Source organism: Notothenia coriiceps, unplaced genomic scaffold (assembly GCF_000735185.1).
Source record: "Notothenia coriiceps isolate Sejong01 unplaced genomic scaffold, NC01 NC01_scaffold00024637, whole genome shotgun sequence".
Taxonomy (NCBI): domain Eukaryota; kingdom Metazoa; phylum Chordata; class Actinopteri; order Perciformes; family Nototheniidae; genus Notothenia; species Notothenia coriiceps.
Window position 1 is genome coordinate 142,980 of NW_011357338.1, and position 22,182 is coordinate 165,161.

The window sequence follows — 22,182 nt, forward strand, 5'->3', positions numbered from 1 at the left end:
TTTCGAGCCTGAAACCTGAAAAACAGGCTTGGGGCTTAACAGGTTAAAAGGCTCTACAAATTGAATTCCCTGAGTTCCTCTCTTAAAAATGTAAATATAACATTAATGTGCTCTCCTTATTGTCATCTTACCTCTTTAAATGTAGTACTAGAATTGTAAGGACTTACTAGCACTATCCTGAAAAGGGATAAATAAATGTACACTTTGAGATAGCTTTGGTCATATAATTGATATTTGTCTTGACTTACGTTATCTCAAATATATGTCTCTCAATGTGTGTCAGATCCCAGGTTTGTGGGTGTTCATCTGATCCCAGAGAGCGACAATCCAGAAGATGACAAAATCTACCTGCTCTTCAAAGAGAACGCGATGGATGGCGAGCACGCTGGAAAGGCCACACATGCTCGCATCGGACAGCTCTGCAAAGTACGCATAAATTCAAACACTCACTTGCCATAGCAGGCTCCGGCAAAGGAAACTACAGATGCCCACAAAGGGAGATAGACAAAAACACTCACAACACAAAGCGACATTATGGGAAATAGCTTCTGTATCTGTGAAAACACTTGACGGGTGTCTGAGTGGCTTTCATAATGGCAGGTTTCAGGGCCTCTTATCTGTGATTATTTTTAGCCTGGAGAAAGTGGGCCTTGTTGTGTGTGCTACAATCGGCCCCCGAAGACACAAACCTGAGAGATACGTTAAATGTCACAAGAACCTGAGAGGCACAGACGCTGTCAATGGCAGCAATGTTATCCTAATGCCAGGCTTTGGCACTGATTGGGGCTGCTACACCCTTTAGCTCCAGGGGATGGTTGTGTTTAATCACTGGCCTTGTATCAGCTTTCACATTCCAAATCCTATTCTTCTTCATCAAGCAGGAATTCACTGGGCTGACTGCAGATCAGCAAGTAATGCCCTGCCTAAACCTCCCATTTAGCTGCATATCGTGCCTCTGTCATAACAGCTTGATTGCCCAGTATGTCAGGAATCTGCTATGCTCAACAGAAGACAAACCATCCATTATGCAAGATTTGGTATTCATTTTGGCCTATGCACATTCTAATTTACTGTCATAAATCAACACCAAGTAGGATACTTTTTTATGAGCCAGTACTTCTGCCTCTGTGTTTCTGTGCAATGTTCTGGAAAACAAATACCATACTCTGAAGCACACATACACATATTCTCGAGGTTTACTTTACTCTAGAGACCAACAACATCGAAAAATCCATTATTAAGTAGTGGATGTTTGGTTGATGGACAGGTCTTAATCCACAACAAATGCAATAATTTACCAGAGAAACTGCCTATTGTAATATGGTTAATTCCTCATGATCGGATCTACAGTAGTTAAGCTGTTGCTTTGAAGGGAGGATGTGTTCTTACATGACTTTTTATTATAAGTTATCTGAAGGTTCCTTGTCATACACATCACGTTTTACAAGTTTGAATCACAGTACTCTCCAACCAACAAAGGCATATCGTCATATATCCAATCTTTGAAGTGTAATCTCTTATATGAATGACAAGATTGTGTTATAGTATGCTGTGAAAGGCAGGGGAATGGCAGCATAAATTGCATAGGATAGGAAATGCATATGTCCCATTCCCAGCCAACGAGGAAACGCTGCACCTCATTCAACCACAGGGTAATGAAGCATTTATTCACAGCTTGGCAGTAGAGTATTAAAAAAAGCAATACAATCCCCCCATTATGTAAGCAATGCTTTACATAAAGCTCCATATAAAAAAAGGTTTTCTCTTGGAACACGATGAAATAATGGTATATGCTAAAAACGAAACAAACAAATGGTTATTGTTTAAATGTTTTTGTACATTTTAAATGAATGAACTGTGATCTTTCCAACAGAATGACCTGGGAGGTCACAGGAGTCTGGTTAATAAGTGGACCACCTTCTTGAAGGCTCGACTTATTTGCTCTGTGCCTGGCAGTAACGGAATAGACACACACTTTGACGAACTACGTGAGTTTCATACATTATTTCCTGAGGATTAGATATTTCATAGTGAAGAATGTGTTTATAATAAACATTGTCCTCTCTTTGGCTTTCAGAGGATGTTTTTCTGATGAGCACAAAGGATCCTAAGAGCCCAATCATCTACGCAGTATTTACAACTTCCAGGTATTGTGGCTAACATAGAAATAGTTTTGGCGATGATTACTTATTGCACATTCCTTTTTTTCAACCAGGAACTGAGCTTTCCTTAACTGAATCATCTGTTCTGCCCATTAGCAACATCTTCAAAGGTTCAGCTGTGTGTATGTACAGCATGACAGACATCAGGAGAGTGTTCCTGGGTCCCTACGCTCACAGAGACGGACCCAACTATCAGTGGGTGCCCTTCCAGGGACGTGTTCCCTACCCCCGGCCTGGCACAGTGAGTACACTACACTTTTATCTTAATAATAGTCAGTGTGTTATAAAATGAGCCTGAAAGATAATACTCCTTTATGTCCTTCTATGTCATTCTTATGAGAAATATAATTTTTTTCTCCACAGTGCCCAAGCAAGACGTTTGGAGGGTTTGATACAACCAAGGACCTTCCTGATGAAGTTGTAACTTTTGCCAGAAGCCACCCAGCCATGTTTAACCCAGTCTATCCCATCAACAACCGACCAATCATAGTCAAGACAGATGTGGACTACCAGTTCACTCAGATAGTGGTGGACAAAGTGGAAGCAGAAGATGGCCAGTATGATGTCATGTTCATAGGCACAGGTATACAAACAATTATGTATTGATCAATTAAAATGAAGGATATGCATGAACTGCAGAGTGGATATTTACTCAAGACATTTGCGCTTCCATCACGTTCTAGATATGGGGACAATACTGAAAGTGGTATCCATCCCCAGAGGCTCCTGGCATGATCTGGAGGAAGTCCTATTGGAGGAAATGACTGTCTTCAGAGTAGGTTGCTTTTTATAATCTGCAATAATACTCCAGGTTAAAGTATTTTGTCTAATACCATTTTATTGACTTTTCTTTTTTACAGGAGCCAACCGCCATCACAGCAATGGAACTTTCCGTGAAACAGGTATAGATGTTATTTCTTATTGCTTGTAAAAAATAAACTAAGCAATCCGTTTAGCAGAAGGCGCTATAACACACAAAGAGATCTTAATCTGATATAAGATAACAAGAACATATTTCCTCAGTAAAATAATTAAGGCTGGAGATAAGCCTCCTGGAATTAATTGAGGAGAACCTTTGGAGATATGATACATAATGAAAATAAACTACAATTTTTGTCTTAAAAAACAGTTTCTTAGAAAGTAAGAACTTTCCTCAGAGGTGACAAACTGTTGTTTTAAACACTTTGAGATGAAAGAGTTTATCGCACTGAGATCTCAATTGTTAGCTTTCAGGCAACAGTTAGTTTGTCAACTTAAATTGCAGGGAGAGACTAAAAGAGACAGGTAATTGACAGGTAGAAGGGTGTGGAGCACCTGTAGTGAAATTGGTATGTCCACATTCCTGTCTTTACTGACACACATAAGCTGAGGCAAGTTCTACTCAAAGCACACCACTCAGCCAGATATAAAACCTACATTTAAGATGTAAAATATCTGATATTGAAAATTGACTTTCTCTCTCTCTTCTTCCTCCACAGCAACAACTGTACATTGGCTCTGACATTGGTGTGTCCCAGATGCCTTTGCATCGGTGTGAGGTTTATGGGAAGGCTTGTGCTGAATGCTGCCTGGCAAGGGACCCGTACTGTGCATGGGACGGCACCGAGTGCTCCAGATACTTTCCCATGACTAAGAGGTACTGAACACATCCTTCCACATTCATGCCACGTCGCCACCCTACTATTGTGTTTTACAAGCTGCCAGACACCTTGTACACGGTCGCTAATCTGCCCTGCAAGTTTTCCTTAAATTCAATATGATACTTTGAACCTGGCACAACAGGAGATACTTTATCATATCTGGCTAGGAATGCACATTGAACACACCGAAAGTAGCACCGACAGGATATGTGCTTCATATGAAGAGAGCACCATTAAGAGAAATGTGTATATGTGTTTCGCATAAGAGTAACCTGCTTTAGATTTAAGCATTTACAAAACATGTTTGAATAATGCTTAAGAATTAGCTTTCTTTAACATAGTGCCTACATTTTACTGAGGTAAAAGCACATTATATAGAAGGCTTTTTACTTGTGTGATTGAGGACATATGCAGGCAGGCCGCAGTTCGGGCTGAAGCTGGAGCACTTATAGTGCAGGCTTTGTATATTTGCCAAAACCCCCTTAAGGTAGAGGGTCGTGTTTCTACCAGAGAGCCAGAAATATAACCTGCTTCATGTGTTTACTGTAAATGAGACCCCATGTCAGTGATGTCTTTAGGCTGTCTGGGTGAACCAGGGGTGAGCTAGGTGTAAGAGGTTCTGTGGTAGCGGACTGATCTGTATGTGTTCATGTATGTGTGTACTTGTGTGTGCTCTGTGTGCAGCCTCCCACTCATAGCTCCATTGGGCTTATTGATTTGAATGCTCGCTGCACAGTATACTGTTCTCGCTGTTAGTTGGACTCCAGAGTCCTGCATTCAAACACAAGATAAGAGAGACAAGAGAACACTTTTACCTCCAATTACCAACACACCCACACTGGGTTAGAACAATAGGAAGCAGAGGGGGAGAAGATGCCAGTTTGCTTCGGTGTCTCCATAGCTTCTTAAATTATTGTTTACAGAAAATATCCTTAGCATTATGTTTCACTTTACTTGAAACTCCACCTCTTTTGCATCTGCAGCCCAGATAGATGACATTCTGAAATGATTGATCAGGTTTGCATTCCTTTGTCATACATACCCTATAATTAAAGTGTTTTTAGGCTATGGGCTGCCTGCGGTTAATTTATTTATTTGTGTTGGCCTCCACTATTTGCTGCACATCCAAACCACATTGAAAAACACACCTACACACGCGAGTATCTTTGCACACACACATTAAAAGAAGCCGTTGTGTCTGCTGACTCATGAAGGTGTTCATATTTATGTTTCTGTAGGAGAACAAGAAGGCAAGATATCAGGAACGGAGACCCACTCACACAGTGCTCAGATCTGCAACATCAAGGTACATTATAGAAAGAAAATGTATTTTACAAACCATGGTATTACGAATGCAATATGTCATAAAATGTATTTTTATTTCAGATATTATTACTTTTCATTATTTCCAAATGATATATGGATAAGAGCTTTCTCTAAGGATTTCTTTATTTAAAATAAAATGGTCCTAAAGCTGCTTCTTTCCTCAAGCGATCAAAACATTAAAGAAGAATGTGAATGTGTTTGTGTTTATGTGTCTCTGGTGGTGTGAAGATTAGAGTCTGTCCATGTGAAGCTTCTAATTAAAATGGTCAGGAATCCTCTCTGTCGCCAAGCCTCCACTCCACTGCCCTGTTTGTGGTCTTAGTCCAAAAGCAGGACTCATACTGGTGTCAAATAACTGTGATTACACTTCTTCCTTTCATTTAACTCAACAATATATTTTTTTAAAACAGTGTTAACAAAAGCTTCTGACTTGTGGAGGAGAAATTCACACACAAATGTCCTGTACCTGATGCTTCCCACTCAGTAGGCAGCAACACTTTTAAATAAACATTTCAATGAGCCACAGCACTCTATAAAGAAAAGGATAAAATATTGGAGAATTTAAAACAGCATTTAGGAGATCAATCAGTGGAACACTGACTCAATAAAAATGCACCTTCTTCCCATATCTTAGCTACAGCCCATTTCCTCCAAGGACTGCCTCCGTGGAGGGAGCTGCCTATTGTGCATGATTAAGTGTGATAAGAAAAGCGATGGTATAACGCGTCAAGATAAAGTAAAATGAAAAATATGACCAGGCCCCTATCTTATAAAGTACTATCTTTCAGTACTGTTTACATTCATTCAGTCGGAGAAAAATCAGCCAGTTTTATACAGAGAGTCACTTAACATCACAATATTTTCTGCAAAAGTTATTTGCTTCCATAAACTTGGGTGTGTAATATGTTCTCTTGTTTCATCTAGATGAACTCAGTGGGCAGTCGACTCTCCTGGATAAGACTGTGTATGGTGTGGAGAACAGCAGCACTTTCCTTGAGTGCAGTCCCAAGTCCCAGAGAGCCGTGACATATTGGCAGTATCAACGCTCTGCTGATGACCGCAAACAAGAGGTGGGAAATATGTCACAACACACTTCATCTGTTTGGTTGAAATAGAGATACAATGCAAAGCAGACAAAGAACTTAAAACTGAAAAATGTAAAATAACACAGTATCTTATTAATATTTAATGCTATAATTTAATAAAAATAAATATATTAATCAAAACAGCAATAAGGCATTGCTAATTATTTTTTGGGGAAATGTTGAAGCTTTTATCTTAATGATCAATGTCTTTCTCTCTGTCTATCCAATTTTCTCTTACTGTAGGTTCAATCAGAAGAGCGTTTCATCCGCACAGACCAAGGCCTACTGATTCGAACACTCCACAAGAAGGATTCTGGGATCTATCTGTGCCAGGCGGTGGAGCACGGCTTCATGCAGACCCTCCTGAAGGTGACCTTAGAGGTGATTGACACTGAGCGCCTGGAGGATCTTCTCCATCGGGATGAAGAGGCAGCAGCCAGCGTACCTGCCCCGCATATTCCCCCACCTCAAGAAAGTCCCAATCAAAAGCTGTGGTACAGAGACTTCCTGTCTTTGGTCAATCACCCGACTCTGAACAGTGTCGACGAGTTCTGTGAGCAGGTATGGAAGAGGGAGAGAAAGCACAGAAAACAGAAAGCTCACCTAGTTCAGCAAGTACAAATACACCAGCAGCAGCAGCAGAAGGTAGTGAGCCCTCGCACCCACATGCACGCTCAGGGGCTGGCTGCCAAGTGGAAACACCTGCAAGACAGGCAGAAGGGACGCAACCGCAGGACCCATGAACTGGAGAGGGCCCCCCGCAGTGTCTGACTTACAAACCCAGACTTTTAAAACCCATACCTTAAACCACACCCTCATCCTGTAACCCGATTAACCTACCCACATTTCTCCTTCATATCGAGATACAGACATCTTCCTCAAAGACTGGGTTGAAAAGTTAAACTGGAAAAAGGTAACACTATCCTGATCTGCCGGCTGGTGGGTTCTGTGCGTGGGCAGCCATGTTTACAGTACGGCACTTCAGAGGACCGCAGGAAACCATGGGAGCTTATTATCTCAGCCGGCCTCTGTGGCCTGAACACTGCGGAGGGGCAGTGTCAACCAGCACAATAACTGGATATACATAAACCCACCCTACAGACATGACTGACTCCACGTTGAGATGGCAATGGCATTGTCTCATGGCATGCTAGTTAGGTTTCTTTATCAGTGTGAAACTAAGTAGATACCTAAAAAAAAACCTGATCATGTTTGTTTTTACTTCACAAATATGAAAGAAGAGGAGGTGGGATTACATTATAAACAGTCCGGAGAGTAAATGGAGTGGCAGTGGAATTACAAGCACAACATAAGTGAAGCACAAATGGGATATTTTGTCACTTTTGGTATTATATATGGTTAAATCTGTCAACACTAGAAGATGCCCAGGCACTGCAAGAAACTAGGAGCAACTGTCCACATTTTTCAGTGAATTCAACCATGTAGCTACGATGTGTAAATACTGTATTCTGTGACATCTCCTCATTATAAAGGGAATGGCTTGCAGTAGTTGCTTTAGATTGTTATCCCAGAAAGTACATTTATTTAAGAAAAAGTCTTTCGACAGCAGTTGAAAACAGGGAGATGTTGTACTTGTCTGTTTGTCTACGCCCTAGATAAGCTTTTCAAACAAAGTCAGGTTTTGTTATTCTGTTTTGTTTATGTTTTCATCGGATTCCTTCCAGTGTCAGCAGTCGTTAAATTGACTGTCAATTCATACGGATGTCTGCATCATCTCAGTGCATAAAATGTAATGCTGAGTTCTTCCATGTTCATTTGATTTGCATAGACTTTGTCACCACTATATGTGTATTTATTGATATACCATTATGTACATTGTGAAAATATTTTCCTCATTAGCTTGATTAATCTGATTTACAGGACCAATCTCTTAAAATAGCGGTATTATTTTTCACTTAATGTGGTAAGACTGGAAGTTATTTATCAATATTGGTCAATATCACATGCATTACTTATCAAATGCACTGAGCAATAACCGACTATCCCAAATGTATTTTTCTTCCACATGTATTGCCACATATTCATATTCTTCACAGGCAGAGCAGTGCAAAAACTTCAATTCACTGCACGTTGCATAAAAAACTAGTTTTTCTGATTATAACAATACTTTGATTATACAATGCACACAAACCTGGAATGTAGCTGTGAACATTTTGTAAATATAAAATACGATGGTCTATGTTTGACAAGTATCACACTGTGTACTAGTGCATGTGAATACTATTGTAGAGTTCCTGTTTTGCTATAGCGTTGATATAGTCTGGTGTTGTCACCGTAATTGTGTTGTTTGCTAATGCAGTACACAATATTCAATATTTCAAAGATGTACATACTATTTCTGTAAGACTCTTAACTGTATAATTGATCATTCCGGAGGTAGGTATTCATAAATAAATATATAAACAAGATCGAAACAGGATCTCATTGAGGTTTTAAAACGCCGACAGACCTGTTAACAACAATTAAAAAACAACATGGAACACTGTAAGTTGAGCATTGCAACACATCAGTACATCAGAGGACCTTGTCTCGTGAGTGTTTGCAACCCTCATATGCTTCGGAAACCGTAACGGAAAAGATGAGAAACAGCTGGAGCCGTTGAAAAACGATTTAAGGCTAACAAGACAAGTTCAACATCAGAATTGTGCAACTTTCAGGAGAGATGGACATATGATAAGATCCTCATTATAAAGACAAAAAAAATGGTGCCTCGTTGCATCCGTCTTGGACATACGGTGAAAGTGAGGAGATGAAGTGCTGCTGCTGCTACTGCTTTTAGGCAAGATGATGATGATGATGGTGGTGATGTATTCTACTGATCTAATAAATGTCTCTTCATGAAGTGTTGGTTTCATTAAATCTATTTGTATTGGTGTCCTGCAGGTATCATAGGATGCGGATAGTCAAAGTTTCCTTTAGCTAGATGATCAGATTACATTTTGCACCACCTTGCTGAGTATATTACTATAATATTGTGAAAACCTTTTATAACCTAACATTTCGGACAGTGATTTACTTCTGTGGTTGTCTTTTTATTTTTTTAATTTAACCAGATTAAAAAGCATTGAGATAAAATCTCTTTTGCAATGCTGACCTGGCCTAGAAGGCAGCAACGTTACACATAACACAAACATATAAAATACAGAGAACATAACTAACTGTTTTATCCATACAAGTAAAGCATACTCACATCATGGAATAGTATAAGTAATGATTTTCCAAGCAGATATAATTAACATCACAAATAATATATGACAAAATCAAATTGGTTAAGGAAGAATATGAGTTAGTTCAAGACAAGTGCTTATTATTATCATAATATGGGAAAAGCTAAGCTGTGTATTCCTACTATGATGTGCCTCAGGCAGTAGAAGAATTACTGAAAGTTATTATAGACGTTAATGTGATGCTATGTGAATAATACATAAGGTCCCCTACAAAAGGACCCCTGAAGCAAAAGCTATAAAAAAACAGAAAGCTAACATCTTGCAATCAAATACCAGCTCTCCAGGGCTTGCTGGAACTTTATTTCAGTAGATCTGGCAACAAAATATGAACTGTGTTTTACTACTGCCATCTGGGGGTTATACTAGGAAATCACAAACAGTATACACCCCTGAATTGAAAAGTGGATATTTCACATTTTCCATCTGCTTGTATAGCCTCTTATGTTTGCTATAGGTGCTTGGTATAGATTAAGTCATGAGGCTGCAGTTGAAAACACAACAGCCTAGTTTTTATCACAATAGAGCTTCTGTTGACACATTTGGTCACCTTTGATCCAAGGTCAAAGGTCAGTGAACATATGGCTCACCTGGGCTTTGACCTTGACCTGTGTAGTCACTTCAACTGGTGCTGTGGGAGCTCATGAGCTTGATACTTCCTCAGATACTTCAAAGGAAACATTATTGAGAGGTTCTAGTGTTCAAAGTGGTAGATTGGAGAGCACACACACATCCTTTGTGAGCCTGCTCTTGGCCATGGTCAGACATTGTTATACATTTACTTTAGAGCCCGGCAACAGTGTGTTATATCATACTATAACAATATGTAAGGATCATTATAACCTCATATCCAATTTTGGCATTTTCATTTAGATATATAAATTACAAATGCAGGGAATGTTTGGGCGGATAGAAATACAGAAATCATTGCAAAAGCATATAGTACCCACTTTGATCACGTCATAATTTAAGCGAAGTAAAGTCTTTTTAAGAGCTTATCCCCATCTGCCAGCATTCTCAAATCTCACTGATTGCTCCTTGTAGTCATACCGTAACACAGAGCTTGACTGCCCCCCGGTGGCTGTGGGGACCTCTTTCGATTCGGTTCATCTCAAAAATCCCACTCTGCATAATGGAAAATATCAGTTCCCCCGTTTGAGTCCAAGCCAAGGCCATGGATGAGTGAGTAAGACCGCCCTGACACACACACAAAGGACCACTACACTCAATGGAAACACTGACACATGAGTGACAGAGTGGGAGAGCGGGAAAGCAGAGTTTAGGGTAGAAGCTAATAACCTTCTGGCTGCTGTTTGTGTTGCACTGAAAGATCTTGTACTTTGCTAAATTGTTTTTTGAAAGTAAAGTAAAACTGTTTCAGTTTTGTGTCAGCATCTTTGTTACGTAAGCGTTGCGTTCATCACACAAGTCAGAGTCAAAGACAACTTTATTGTCAATCACAAAATATGTTTGTTCACACAGAAAGGTCCAAATACTGTTTCCCACAGTCCCGAGGTATAAAAAAACTCACACATTAAAATGCAAGAACACTCAATAATTTATTAAAAAAAAAACACAAAATAACCATTTACTTCAAGTAAGCAGGATATATAAAAAAGATGATGTACATAGTGCAAATGGGAGTGCAACATTTTCCATAGCAGAGTAAAAGTGAGTGGTGCTGGATTGTTTGTGTGTGTGTGTGTGTGTGTGTGTGTGTGTGTGTGTGTGTGTGTGTGTGTGTGTGTGTGGGGGGTGTTACACAAGAGAGTAATTGCAATTCCGATAATATCAATTAAAGTGAAAACACATTTTTGGAGGAGACACATGTACACATAATACACAACAAACGTTTATTATCAAAACTGAAGTATAGTTCACTTAATGGGTAAAACCATAATATTAAAGTAAAACAACAATTGAAAAAATCTGACAAGTTTGTAGAAAATGAATAAGTATAGGGAGTTTCAATGATACTTGAGTGTTATGTCAGCTTTGGGTTCAGTCTGTGGACCGTTAAACTAGCCCGGCTACTGATAATTTGAGATGTGCTCTGAAGCGAGAAGAGGTGTTTGAATGACGCTGCGTCGTAGCGCAAGCTACTTATAGGGTGGGTGGATTCCCTTACGTAGACGTCAAGATCACCAGCCAATCAGGATTGATGCTTCTGTTTGCATACGCGTTGAGGCGCATCCCATAGTGAGACATCTCACTTCATGTTACTCTGAGAACTGGGTTTACGTAAGTAACCTATAGTTATGTCTCACCTTGTTTCATCATGTGAAACTCATCTTGCCTCAGCAAAGTATTTGTATCTGGCAGGCAGCTGAGTGTATGTTAGCATGCAGACGCGCCAAGTGCATTAGACTCTTTTCCTCAGTCACTCATCATGTTTTACTGCTGTTGCATCCTTTACTGCGGCTATGGGAAATAGGTATGGGTGTATTCCCATCAGGAGGCTTGGTAAAAGTGAAATGGAGCAGAGATACCCATTCATTTTACACCAGTGACAATGCCCTGGGTTGATGCTTCACTAGGCCCAGAAGAGTCCTGCTGAAGACATGAACACACATGCACTCATCACTGGTGCGTTCCAGCTGCCCTGTTCTGAGGCAGCTCGACGCGTTGGTTCACCTGGAAGATTAATGGAACAATTCCAAAACCAGAAGATTCAGCACCAAGTTTCAGCATGCACATCTTTATTTATATTTTGATCATAATGCAAACCACACATGGATATTCCCAACATTTTGTATTTTCCTAAACAAGGACACACCACACAGCTGGGACCTTGGAAAGAGCTGCATCTCCCTCAGAGCCCCCGTGCAGCCAAACACGACCCACTCAGCGACAACATGTCTGACATTTACTCAACTAAAGGATGACCCCTAGCAGCACCAAGCCCATTAGCCAGACGAGGAATAACATTCATATCATATGTCATACCTCTGTTCTGGCACCTTATAGCAGAGTATGGTCTATCACAGCGCTCTCATGGTGAGGTAATGATCTACTCTTTTCCTTCCAGCTGTCACTTATCAAAGCCCTGTAGATTTCTGGCAGGGTCCCTCTCTGAGTCATTGAGTAAATACTGTAGTAAGAATGTGGGTGTGTGTGTGTGTGTGTGTGTGTGTGTGTGTGTGTGTGTGTGTGTGTGTGTGTGTGTGTGTGTGTGTGTGTGTGTGTGTGATTGGGTGGAGCATTTTAAAGTTATTTTATGGACTTAATTTCCACGTGATAGGAGTGACTATCATTTATGAATACATTTTTTGAAGCACACTCAGGTTGTGTGTCTGTGTGGGCTTCCCTCCATCAGACTTTGGTAGTGTGTTAGTCTTGTGTTAGCATGCAGGGGCACATTCATTGCGTGGGGTAAAACAGAGGACAGAGTATTTAACTTTGGCAGCGGTGGTGCTGGTGGTGTGCTGTACAGTTGGCAGTGTCTCTCTGCTATGAGTGACAGCAGTGAACAAGAGGTTTGCACTGTATCTATGACAAGACCATTAGCTAATTTCCTATGTGGAAAATACCTGCTCTCATGTTATTTTTTATATAATGTCGTATACTGTATTCATGGGGCAGTCTACTCACTCTTGAGGAACCCATCTTAATTCACATCGGAAGTTATCGAATCATACTATAACACTAAATGTACCTGTGTGGCTATGAGTGTGTGTTTGTTTATTAGTTTGATTATCTCGCCAAGCCTTGGGCCGATCTACTTGGCTAGGCTTAGTGTGTGAGTTGCTGAGGACCCAGGGAAATACACTGTCACTGTAGTTTTTTTATTTTCTCTGTAAAGGGTGGTATTTTAACAATGTTGCAATGTATCCATACAGTTACAGTACAGATTCCTAAGGTGGCCAACATGTGTTTTCCAGTCTAGACTCTGACTTCCTTCCAAGTCTTTTATCAAACCTGGAAGCCATCCCATTATCATTGGAGCTTTTTCACTTTGTATTTTGTAGTGTTGCTACTGTAAAGTTGTGCATAGACTCATTTCATAAACGAAGAAGCAGCAGCCTGAACACATCTAAAAGGAGATATGCACTAGTACAGTGGTTCCCAACCTGGGGGGGCGCACCCCCCTTGGGGGGGCGCCAAAGATCGCCGGGGGGGCGCCACGCCTCAGATGATTTGAGGCCAAATATCATATTTAGACTTTTTTTGACTTTTTTTGTTGTATATAATTGTAACGCAATACATGATTGTCACTAAAAGCCTTGTCTCTACATTACAATAAAATATAAAAAATAATTGATTAATTAATTTGAATATAAATTCAAGTTAGTAGCTATTAAAGGGATAAAAAGACAGCAATGTATAATTCTTTCTTTAATAGAAATGTTTCTTCTGCCCGTAAAGTGTCCAAACCAGGCTTGTCTGGATAAGCACATTTTTAAAACATAGTCATTGTCCATGCCGGTTTCAGTTGGATTATTTGTCACAGTTGCTCCGATCAGATCGGTCTCCTCCATTTTGTAGATTATTTACAACTTTTGAATCCACATAAACACATCGGCAAAATCCGGCTTACTTTGAGCATGTGTTTTAAACAGTTAAATCCCTTTGTGAATTGTTTCCACTTGCGCCTATAATTTCTTCATACAGCGTGAATCCAAATTAATTAATTCTGAGTCCAATAACCATCAAAGTCACTCCAATAGTGCTCCTTAATTACGCTTTCATCCTCCTTTAACAAAATACTTCACATTCATCCAGTTTGTGACAGTAGTTGTAGCATTTTTGAGACTTTGAGACTTTAATAACCGCTGTTGCGCCCCCCCCCTCCTTGTGTGTGTGTGTGTGTGTGTGTGTGTGTGTGTGTGTGTGTGTGTGTGTGTGTGTGTGTGTGTGTGTGTGTGTGGGGGGGGCAACTTCCAACAGGAGTCCTTTGGGGGGGCTCTTGGGAAAAAAGGTTGGGAACCACTGCACTAGTATATCATAATTGACAAATGAAACAATAACCTGTTTTCTTTTTATTTCGATATTTCACATTAAATGAAATTACTGTAAGCAGGAATTCTTTTATAAAAAAGACACAAGCTGAGCACACACACACAAACATATCAAAACCTCATACTCCAGACATGATACAATTATACATTGAATTGTGAGCATCGTAAGTATTTTATTGGTTTCCATTAAGTTCAAAATTGAACTGTAATTTTCTGCCTGTCATCTTAAACGTTATAATCACAATGTTGACAGTTCACAACTGAAAAACTTGTTTTCAAATTAAATGATCCGCTGTAAATTATCCCACCAGACACTTGATTTCTCGAGGCAGTTTTGGAACATCTTACAGATCAAGTAAACAAAAGAACCGGAAAGTATTTTTCTTTCTCCACCTTTACTAGCTCACACTTGACTCATGGAGGGCACTTATAAACATGCAATTACATTTAAATAAACTTCACCATGAATGGTCAATTACCCTAAGACTGTTTGTAAGCTGCTGGAATTGTTTATGCAGTGGCAATGATGTACAAGCCCAGTAAATCACTTTATGTGTACAGTACTGTGTAATGCAATTGTCTCGAGACAGTCCAATATTAGCATTGGCAAGCATGTGAGTCTGGGTGAATGTGAACGTTTATTTACTACGTCATGGTCACATTTATTTAGGACAATGTAGTTTAACACAATGCAAGAACCAAATCACAGTTGCCAATTATTGTGAGAAGTATTAGTAAAATGTGTATTGTACACAATGGAATTAAGTAAAAGGTACAATCCAGGAAAAGATATCTGATTATCGTTAAAGGCCTCAGGGGGGGAAAGGGGGTTTGCCCATGCAGATATAAAATAAAGGAATAAAAGGGGGGGATGTAAAGAAGAGCAAGAAAGCTGCTGAAAGGAGACGATGAGATACGATCAGACAATACATGAATGAGGCCTCAAGCTCGACCTTAGTTGCCCTGACATGGGTCAAAGGTCGGTGCACCAAAGAGTGGAGGTCAATTTATCCAGAGAAATGTGTGGAGCTAGCCTGTCTGTGTGACTCTTGCCTGCTGCTCCCTTCCACACGTCTAATCTGTAATTGATTCAGGTCTGTTTTAGCAGGGTTATGCTGGAGCTCCTGGAACACATCTCACAGTGAAAGGCTTAGCTCACTGTCATTCTGGCTCAGCCCCGCTTTCACAAGGAGGATAACGTATCATTCACTCTTCTATTGAAAATATCACAGTTAATTAAATTGTACATTCTAAGTTATGTATATAAATGTGACCATAAATACTTTCCCTGAAAATAACGAAATGTTCGAAATTGCCAAAACTTTGCCAGAATTTGGAAGTATACACACACAAACCCCAAACTCAATATCTGCTTCCTCCCACACTGCATGTGAACAATGTGTTGATATAATCTGTGATAAATTAGGGACATAGACATTTAAACATTCACTACCAAAATTCATCTTTGTCACCAAGGATTTGCCATTTTCTCATATTCTTGATGTGAAATGTCGTTACGCTATCTCAGCCAAGATGTCATTTTTCTTTTCACTATATCTGTAAAGCATCTTTGAACACCTGTAAAAGCGCTAACAAAATAAATCTATTATTATTATTATTATTTAAAACTTTCAGCAGCCAAACAAATATTTGTCAGCTTACATTTGAATGTCTGAATATACTACAGATGATCACAACATTACAAAGCAGAACTGATGTTTTAAGAATAAGGAATGCACAATTCCAACTAATGTCTTTAATGTTTTATTTTTCTTTCAAACAGGAAAAGGATAAAGAACATACAGGAGCACATACAAGACTGCCACTCCTTTAGCATTGAGAAAATAAATTCCATACATTTCAGGCAAAAACCCTTGTGCTTGCCCAGTCTAGTTGTTGCTGATAGAGCATATTTACCTGTACAAATGTTGTTTTTCTGTATCAGACATGATTTCCTCACCAATGTTGCAAAGCTGTGGCTGTTCTATCTTGTTTCACAGTAAAACATTGCTTTTTAGTTTACACCTGTATTGATTTCTTGGACATAATGGTTTTCTCTCTTTGCATCGCAGGATAAAAAGGACTTCATTGAATTAATCCCAGTGGAAAACTGTCTTGTTACAGCAGCCAAGTCCCGTCAATCATAGAACAGACACACAGGAGTTGCTTTAGGCACACTGGTAGATAAAATCCAGGTGCCATGTTGTGTTCAAATGTCTTAAGGCCTTGGTCTTGATAGCTGTCAGAAAGTGAAAATCATTTCGCAGCAAAAGGGCCATTTAGCCATTGCTTTGATTGCAGGTGTTACCCTCAAGGTGTTTTCTTGTCTAAATGTAACCATTAGCTTACCATTTCATGTGGTAAACAAATGGAAATAGCACATCTGTTTTCTTCTGTTGCCACATTATCCAATTAGTGGTGGGGAAAGACCTTTTCTTAACCACCGCATATGCTTTTCACAATGCAGTGCAAGACTGTGTTGATGAGTATACTCCACACTGGCTCAAAATATGTTACCCAAAACAAGTGTGTTTTGTTCCAGGAAAAGTGACATTACGTGTTGACTTAATTGACTCTGAAAACCCCAATGTTTACCTCCAGTCAGTTACACAGTCAAAGCGGATCTTGCCATGGTTTTTGTGGTATTGTAAGTCCAGTAATTATGGACACATGGAGTGACAAACAAAGGCGGTGGAGGTTACATGGAAATGAAGTCAGACAGTGCAGACACCCGTCTTCTGGCATTGCTCTGATTAGTGCCACACTGGCGACAGTCTGAAACTGTAGCTTACTAATGGTTTTATAGCTTATACACTTTATTTTTATATGTAAGCTTTCTTGATGTGGAACTTTAGTTGATGTTTTAGTTGGAGGGAAGAAAATCGTGAAGTGGAAGAAATATAATTAAATGACTATCAAAAACTTGAAACAGGAACCATATAACTACCTGTAAAACCACAATGTGTCTTTCTTACACTTAGTGTATATATATATATATATATATATTTATATAAATGTATGTACAAATATGAAAACTATTAATTTAAGAGCTACCAGCTGTGGAAAAACTAAAAAGTCTACATTTTTCGAGGTTAAAGTACTGCCCACCACATTCTTGTGTGTACATGTGTGCATTAACATGTCTGAACATACAGTATATCAGCAGGCGTGTGTTTCTCTGGAATATGTCTCATGGTGATCTAAATGATTGCCAAAGGTTATTAATCAGAGTTGAGAAGAAATGTAAACTAAGTGACATCTGCAGATGGATTAACAGGAGATTGTGACACAGGTCACTGATAGTGCCATTTAAAGCAGTCAGCGTGATATAGTGTAGGTTATAAGGTTAGCTGATAGTTCTGCCAGAATGAACCGCACATCTGTAACAAACATTAGCTCCTGATACCTTCCGCACAATTCTCATCTTCCCACTCACATTCTTACCCGTGTTTGACAATGACAAACACATACTGCATGTCAGTGTGTAAGCAGTGGATGCAACATTGAAACATAGTTAGTATCGAAAGGCTGTCTCACTCTGTCCTCTGGATAATAAGGTCTGAGTTCAGAAAAGGACAAGGTGTTGATGTGAAGCGTGTCTGGCATTTGTTGGAGGAAGAAATGCAGGAAACAACACACTAGCCCATAATTTACTCAGAGAGCCATACCAACTAACAGATACTCCCAAAGTATGACTCACACTCTTAATTCATGGATCTGGATACTGCAAGTACTTTTGCAAGCATTTGACCTCAATTAAACTAATTTTGTTTGCAATTTATGTCATACATCAAACAGGGGATGTTTTTTTATATGGCTGAATGTTTATTTGTCAGATTGGTTGAGCAATTCATGTTAGGGTTTAGAAAGGAGCTGGCCTTAATTGGTCACAGACAATCAATCCACACGGGATTTGGAGGAAACCATACTGCTTCTGAGCCACTTCAAAGCAGATTGTCCGAAAATGGAGGCAGGGACGAAGGGCCACAATATTCCCCTTGTTGCAGCAGCACACGGTGGTCCTGCCCTGGAGCAGGGTGGGAGCGCTCTGATTCAATTTACGTGTCGCTATTCATATTTCATAAACATTGAGAGGTACGGATAAACACATGAATGGCATCCAACACACCTAAGAGTTGTGCACTCATACACACCGAAGGGCAAGGTATAACATGACATCCCGCAGACACACAAAGCAAAGTTGTACTGCCAGAGAGGTTTTCTCAAATGTTGTCTGAATTGATGCAATGTACAACTCTGTTTTTTCCCAATAGTGATCCAAACTCTGCTGTTTTCCACACATCTGTACCCTTGTCTTAAATTAAATGTGTCAGTCATTTCTCTGTGGGAATACATCCCAAACCAGTCAGCTAGAAACAATTGGCATAAGTACATGTTGAGGCAGATGTTTAGTCTATTCTTTTCACCCACCATTATTATTATACTTATATTTAATTTGACTGCTAACAGCACAAAAACTAGAGTATCAAGATGGATTTTCAAGACTGGGTTTTCAACCTTAAAACTAAACACACTTAGGTCACTATGCATTACGAACAACAATGTACACACATATAAATGGGTACTTCCACATGTACATGAGCTTTTCATCCCTTGCTCATGAACAAAAACATGACAACATTCACCTGAAAGAGCAAACACCTGTAGATTCTGTGAAGGTTACCATGATGATGGATGCGAATACACATGAGACCAGATGGTCAATTCCACATATCACTCCAGAGGCGTTACCCATTCCTCCTCTTCACCATCTGTGACTGCATAACACTGGCCTGGGCTGTGTTTCCCATTACTGCCTAAGATATATGCCCTAAGAGCTGGAAGCGAAGAAAACCAAATGCTGGCCTTATAGCGTCTTTGATAGGGGTTTAGTGACCACCTGAGCTTGGATGATACATTGAGCTTTCTAGTATTATATTTGGAAGAGAAAATGTATTTACCACATTTTGTTGCCATGGACACTCATGCAAAATGGGCAACTACCTAGGGCCTTACCTGTGGGTTAGCGGCACTCAGTGGGGGAGATGTGGGGAAATAATGGAGTGTAACAGAATAAATACAGACCTCTTTCTACTTCTCTTTAACATACGTTAAAAGTGGTCACACGTATGATTTCATATGCATGAAGGTGTGCACGGTGGGTTTTATACTCAATGTTCGCACTCAGCTGACACAGCTAAGCCAAACATAACACACCTGGCCTCTCAATGGAGGCGCCCCACACTTAATTTGTTCGTTTGTGGCTTACAGTGAGTCCCTCTCGCTGCATGGTATCACACACAATGCAACATGAGCTCTCTAGAATACAGAATTTACAAACCACACAAACACGATAAACATTGGCGTAGACAGTCAAGTGATATCAAATATTGTGCTGGCTGATGTATGGCAAGGAAACAAGATCCGCTTTAGAATTCTGACTGATGTCTCTGTGGTCAGTATGTGCCGTGGGGACAAACTTCCCTGGCCATATGATAGCCACCTGTGTAAACGGTCTGAGTATCTAGTGGCTCTGAAACACACGATCCTCAGACTGCTGCTTCTGTTGCCGTGGGAGACCAGGGACGTAACCTCCCTTTAGCAGAGGGGAGCTCAGCAGGTGATCAGTGGCAGACACTCACTAACATAAAAACAGTTTCATGCATAAATGCATCTCCACATACTCACATACTAACCCTCACCCACTTGAGTCTATCTTGCTTTTGATGTCTTTATTTCCCTTTTTTTCTTGCTCTCTTACACTGTAACTCTGCAGCGTTAAACACTTGCATTGCCATAAGCACTGTGTATGTTAGGAGGGTGGAGGGCAGGAGGAGTGTCTGTCTCTACGGGTCAAAACAGGAGGTGAGGGGGGCTTCTGTTGAACAGGGGCGGATATTGACACAGCATTAACATGAATGAAAATATTTTCTGTGTTCAGAGAGCATGAAAGGGGAGCCGCCAGACGTTTGGACATGGCCTATTCAAACAAACACCAGACATCAGCACTCAATCAAAAAGTATTTTCTCATACACCGGCTTTCTAAAACAGCAGCAAAAGGAAAATTGCATTTAGTGATGTGACAGGGTGCAGGTTAGATTCTGTGACCTTGAAGTTGCAACTTAATAAGTTGACAGAGTTCACAGACCTCAGGTAGTGCAGAGCAAATAAATCCGCAGTGCAGTACATGCTGAATAAAAATTCTAGGTATTGTTGGAATCCCAGGGACGCACGAGGGGACAGAATTTCAATGGAGGTGGAAAGAAAGTAGGTGTGTGGCTGCTGTGTAGGAGTGCTGCATAGCAAGGCTTTTGGTACAAGCTGCTAGCACTGTCAGAATCATACTAATGGAAACATCAAGGGGCAGAAAGTTTAACACAAATCAAGTAAAGGGGAGGGCAGCGGGGACAGAGGGATGGTTTGAACTGATTCGGGAGGTGGGGACTGAGCTGTTGATATTTCTGGTCTGAGGCAGATTTCTGACTGATTACTGCTATTAGACTGGGTGAAGGAAGGAGAGACCCATTCAGTCACTGTGGGGCCAATGTGAGTCAGTGGAAGCTGTGCCAACTGGAGGATGTGCATTAGCCTCCTTAAATGGCTATCAATCTGAGGCAAGGGCTTAAGAGATCGGATATGAACATCTTGTGGCGCACCTTTCAACAGGATGCAAGGCTCAAATATGCTATTAGGTTTGAGCTGATGAAATTGTGTGTCACAGTCAGTCAGATAGTGTCAGCTCCATCTGAAGCTGACGTTGAACAGTTGTCTCACCCTCAACAACAGATGAGAGTCTATAATTGCACCAGGCGAAGGAATAACAGAAATAGTGTATGTTACGAGACCTTCTCAAACACAAAGTCCTTCTGTTATGGCGGGGAACAGGTGCAACGTGGGAGTTGAAGTCATCAGATCTCAGGGTGGTGCAAGGGAGTGAGGGTGCAGCTGCTACAGCCTAATGGAGTCATTTCCAACTTGGCATTACTGTGTGTGGCTTAATTCAAAGGCAGGCAATTTTTTGATGGGTATATATTCACACTCACATTCACACAGTGCCTACATCTCCCTCCCCCTTTTCATTCTATTTTTTCAGAAATAAATACATAATGCTGCATGAAGCTTTGGTTTTGGTGCATTTTTACATTTGCCGTAAATCAATGTGGATTTAAATTATGAGTGAGGATTACCACCGGGAAGTGTTCTTGTTAAATTCTTGTCTTGCAAAATAAGAAACACTTTTAGCACAAATTAAATCAGACACATATTTGAGAAAGGAAATGTATCTTTTTCAGACTGATGGAATGTTTCTATGTTAGGGATCAGCATGACTTAACGTCGGTGTCACCACAAAGCCAATCCGAAAGAGACAAAGACAGGGAGAAACAGATGTATTACAGAGGGCTTTAAAGAGAGAAAGCGCTCTACTCAAGTAACTGGACGCCTGTGGGATTTTCCTGTGGGATATGTGCAAAATTAAATAATGACTCCAGTCACATCTTGTCTATTTCTTTCTTTTTGAGTGTGTGGTTGCTAATCATATTCAGAAAGCTGTGGACCGTGAGACAAAACAAAAGACTACACGGACACAACAGCAGACTGCATACCAATGAGTTCAACATTTATACACAGTATATATATGATAACTGAATACCTGTACTCACACAGAACCACACAATCAGTAACAAAATACAGTAGCAGAAACACACAGGCAAAAGTGTAAAAAATCCCAGCATGAAATGATACATTACAATTTAATTACTAGGTT

The 22,182-nt window shown here is 40.1% G+C and overlaps 1 protein-coding gene across 1 annotated transcript in view; it reads left to right on the forward strand.

The window, feature by feature from the left end:
• Positions 1-9,070, forward strand: part of sema3ab (sema domain, immunoglobulin domain (Ig), short basic domain, secreted, (semaphorin) 3Ab) — a 24,280-nt gene extending 15,210 nt beyond the window's left edge. The window contains exons 7-17 of the mRNA XM_010782338.1: positions 284-426; positions 1,874-1,988; positions 2,078-2,147; positions 2,259-2,403; positions 2,526-2,745; positions 2,846-2,937; positions 3,023-3,064; positions 3,641-3,798; positions 5,041-5,108; positions 6,053-6,198; positions 6,457-9,070. Coding sequence (XP_010780640.1) covers positions 284-426; positions 1,874-1,988; positions 2,078-2,147; positions 2,259-2,403; positions 2,526-2,745; positions 2,846-2,937; positions 3,023-3,064; positions 3,641-3,798; positions 5,041-5,108; positions 6,053-6,198; positions 6,457-6,984 — 1,727 coding nt within the window. The 3' untranslated portion in view covers positions 6,985-9,070. The remainder of the gene's footprint in view (positions 1-283; positions 427-1,873; positions 1,989-2,077; positions 2,148-2,258; positions 2,404-2,525; positions 2,746-2,845; positions 2,938-3,022; positions 3,065-3,640; positions 3,799-5,040; positions 5,109-6,052; positions 6,199-6,456) is intronic.
• The last annotated feature ends 13,112 nt before the right edge of the window (positions 9,071-22,182 follow it).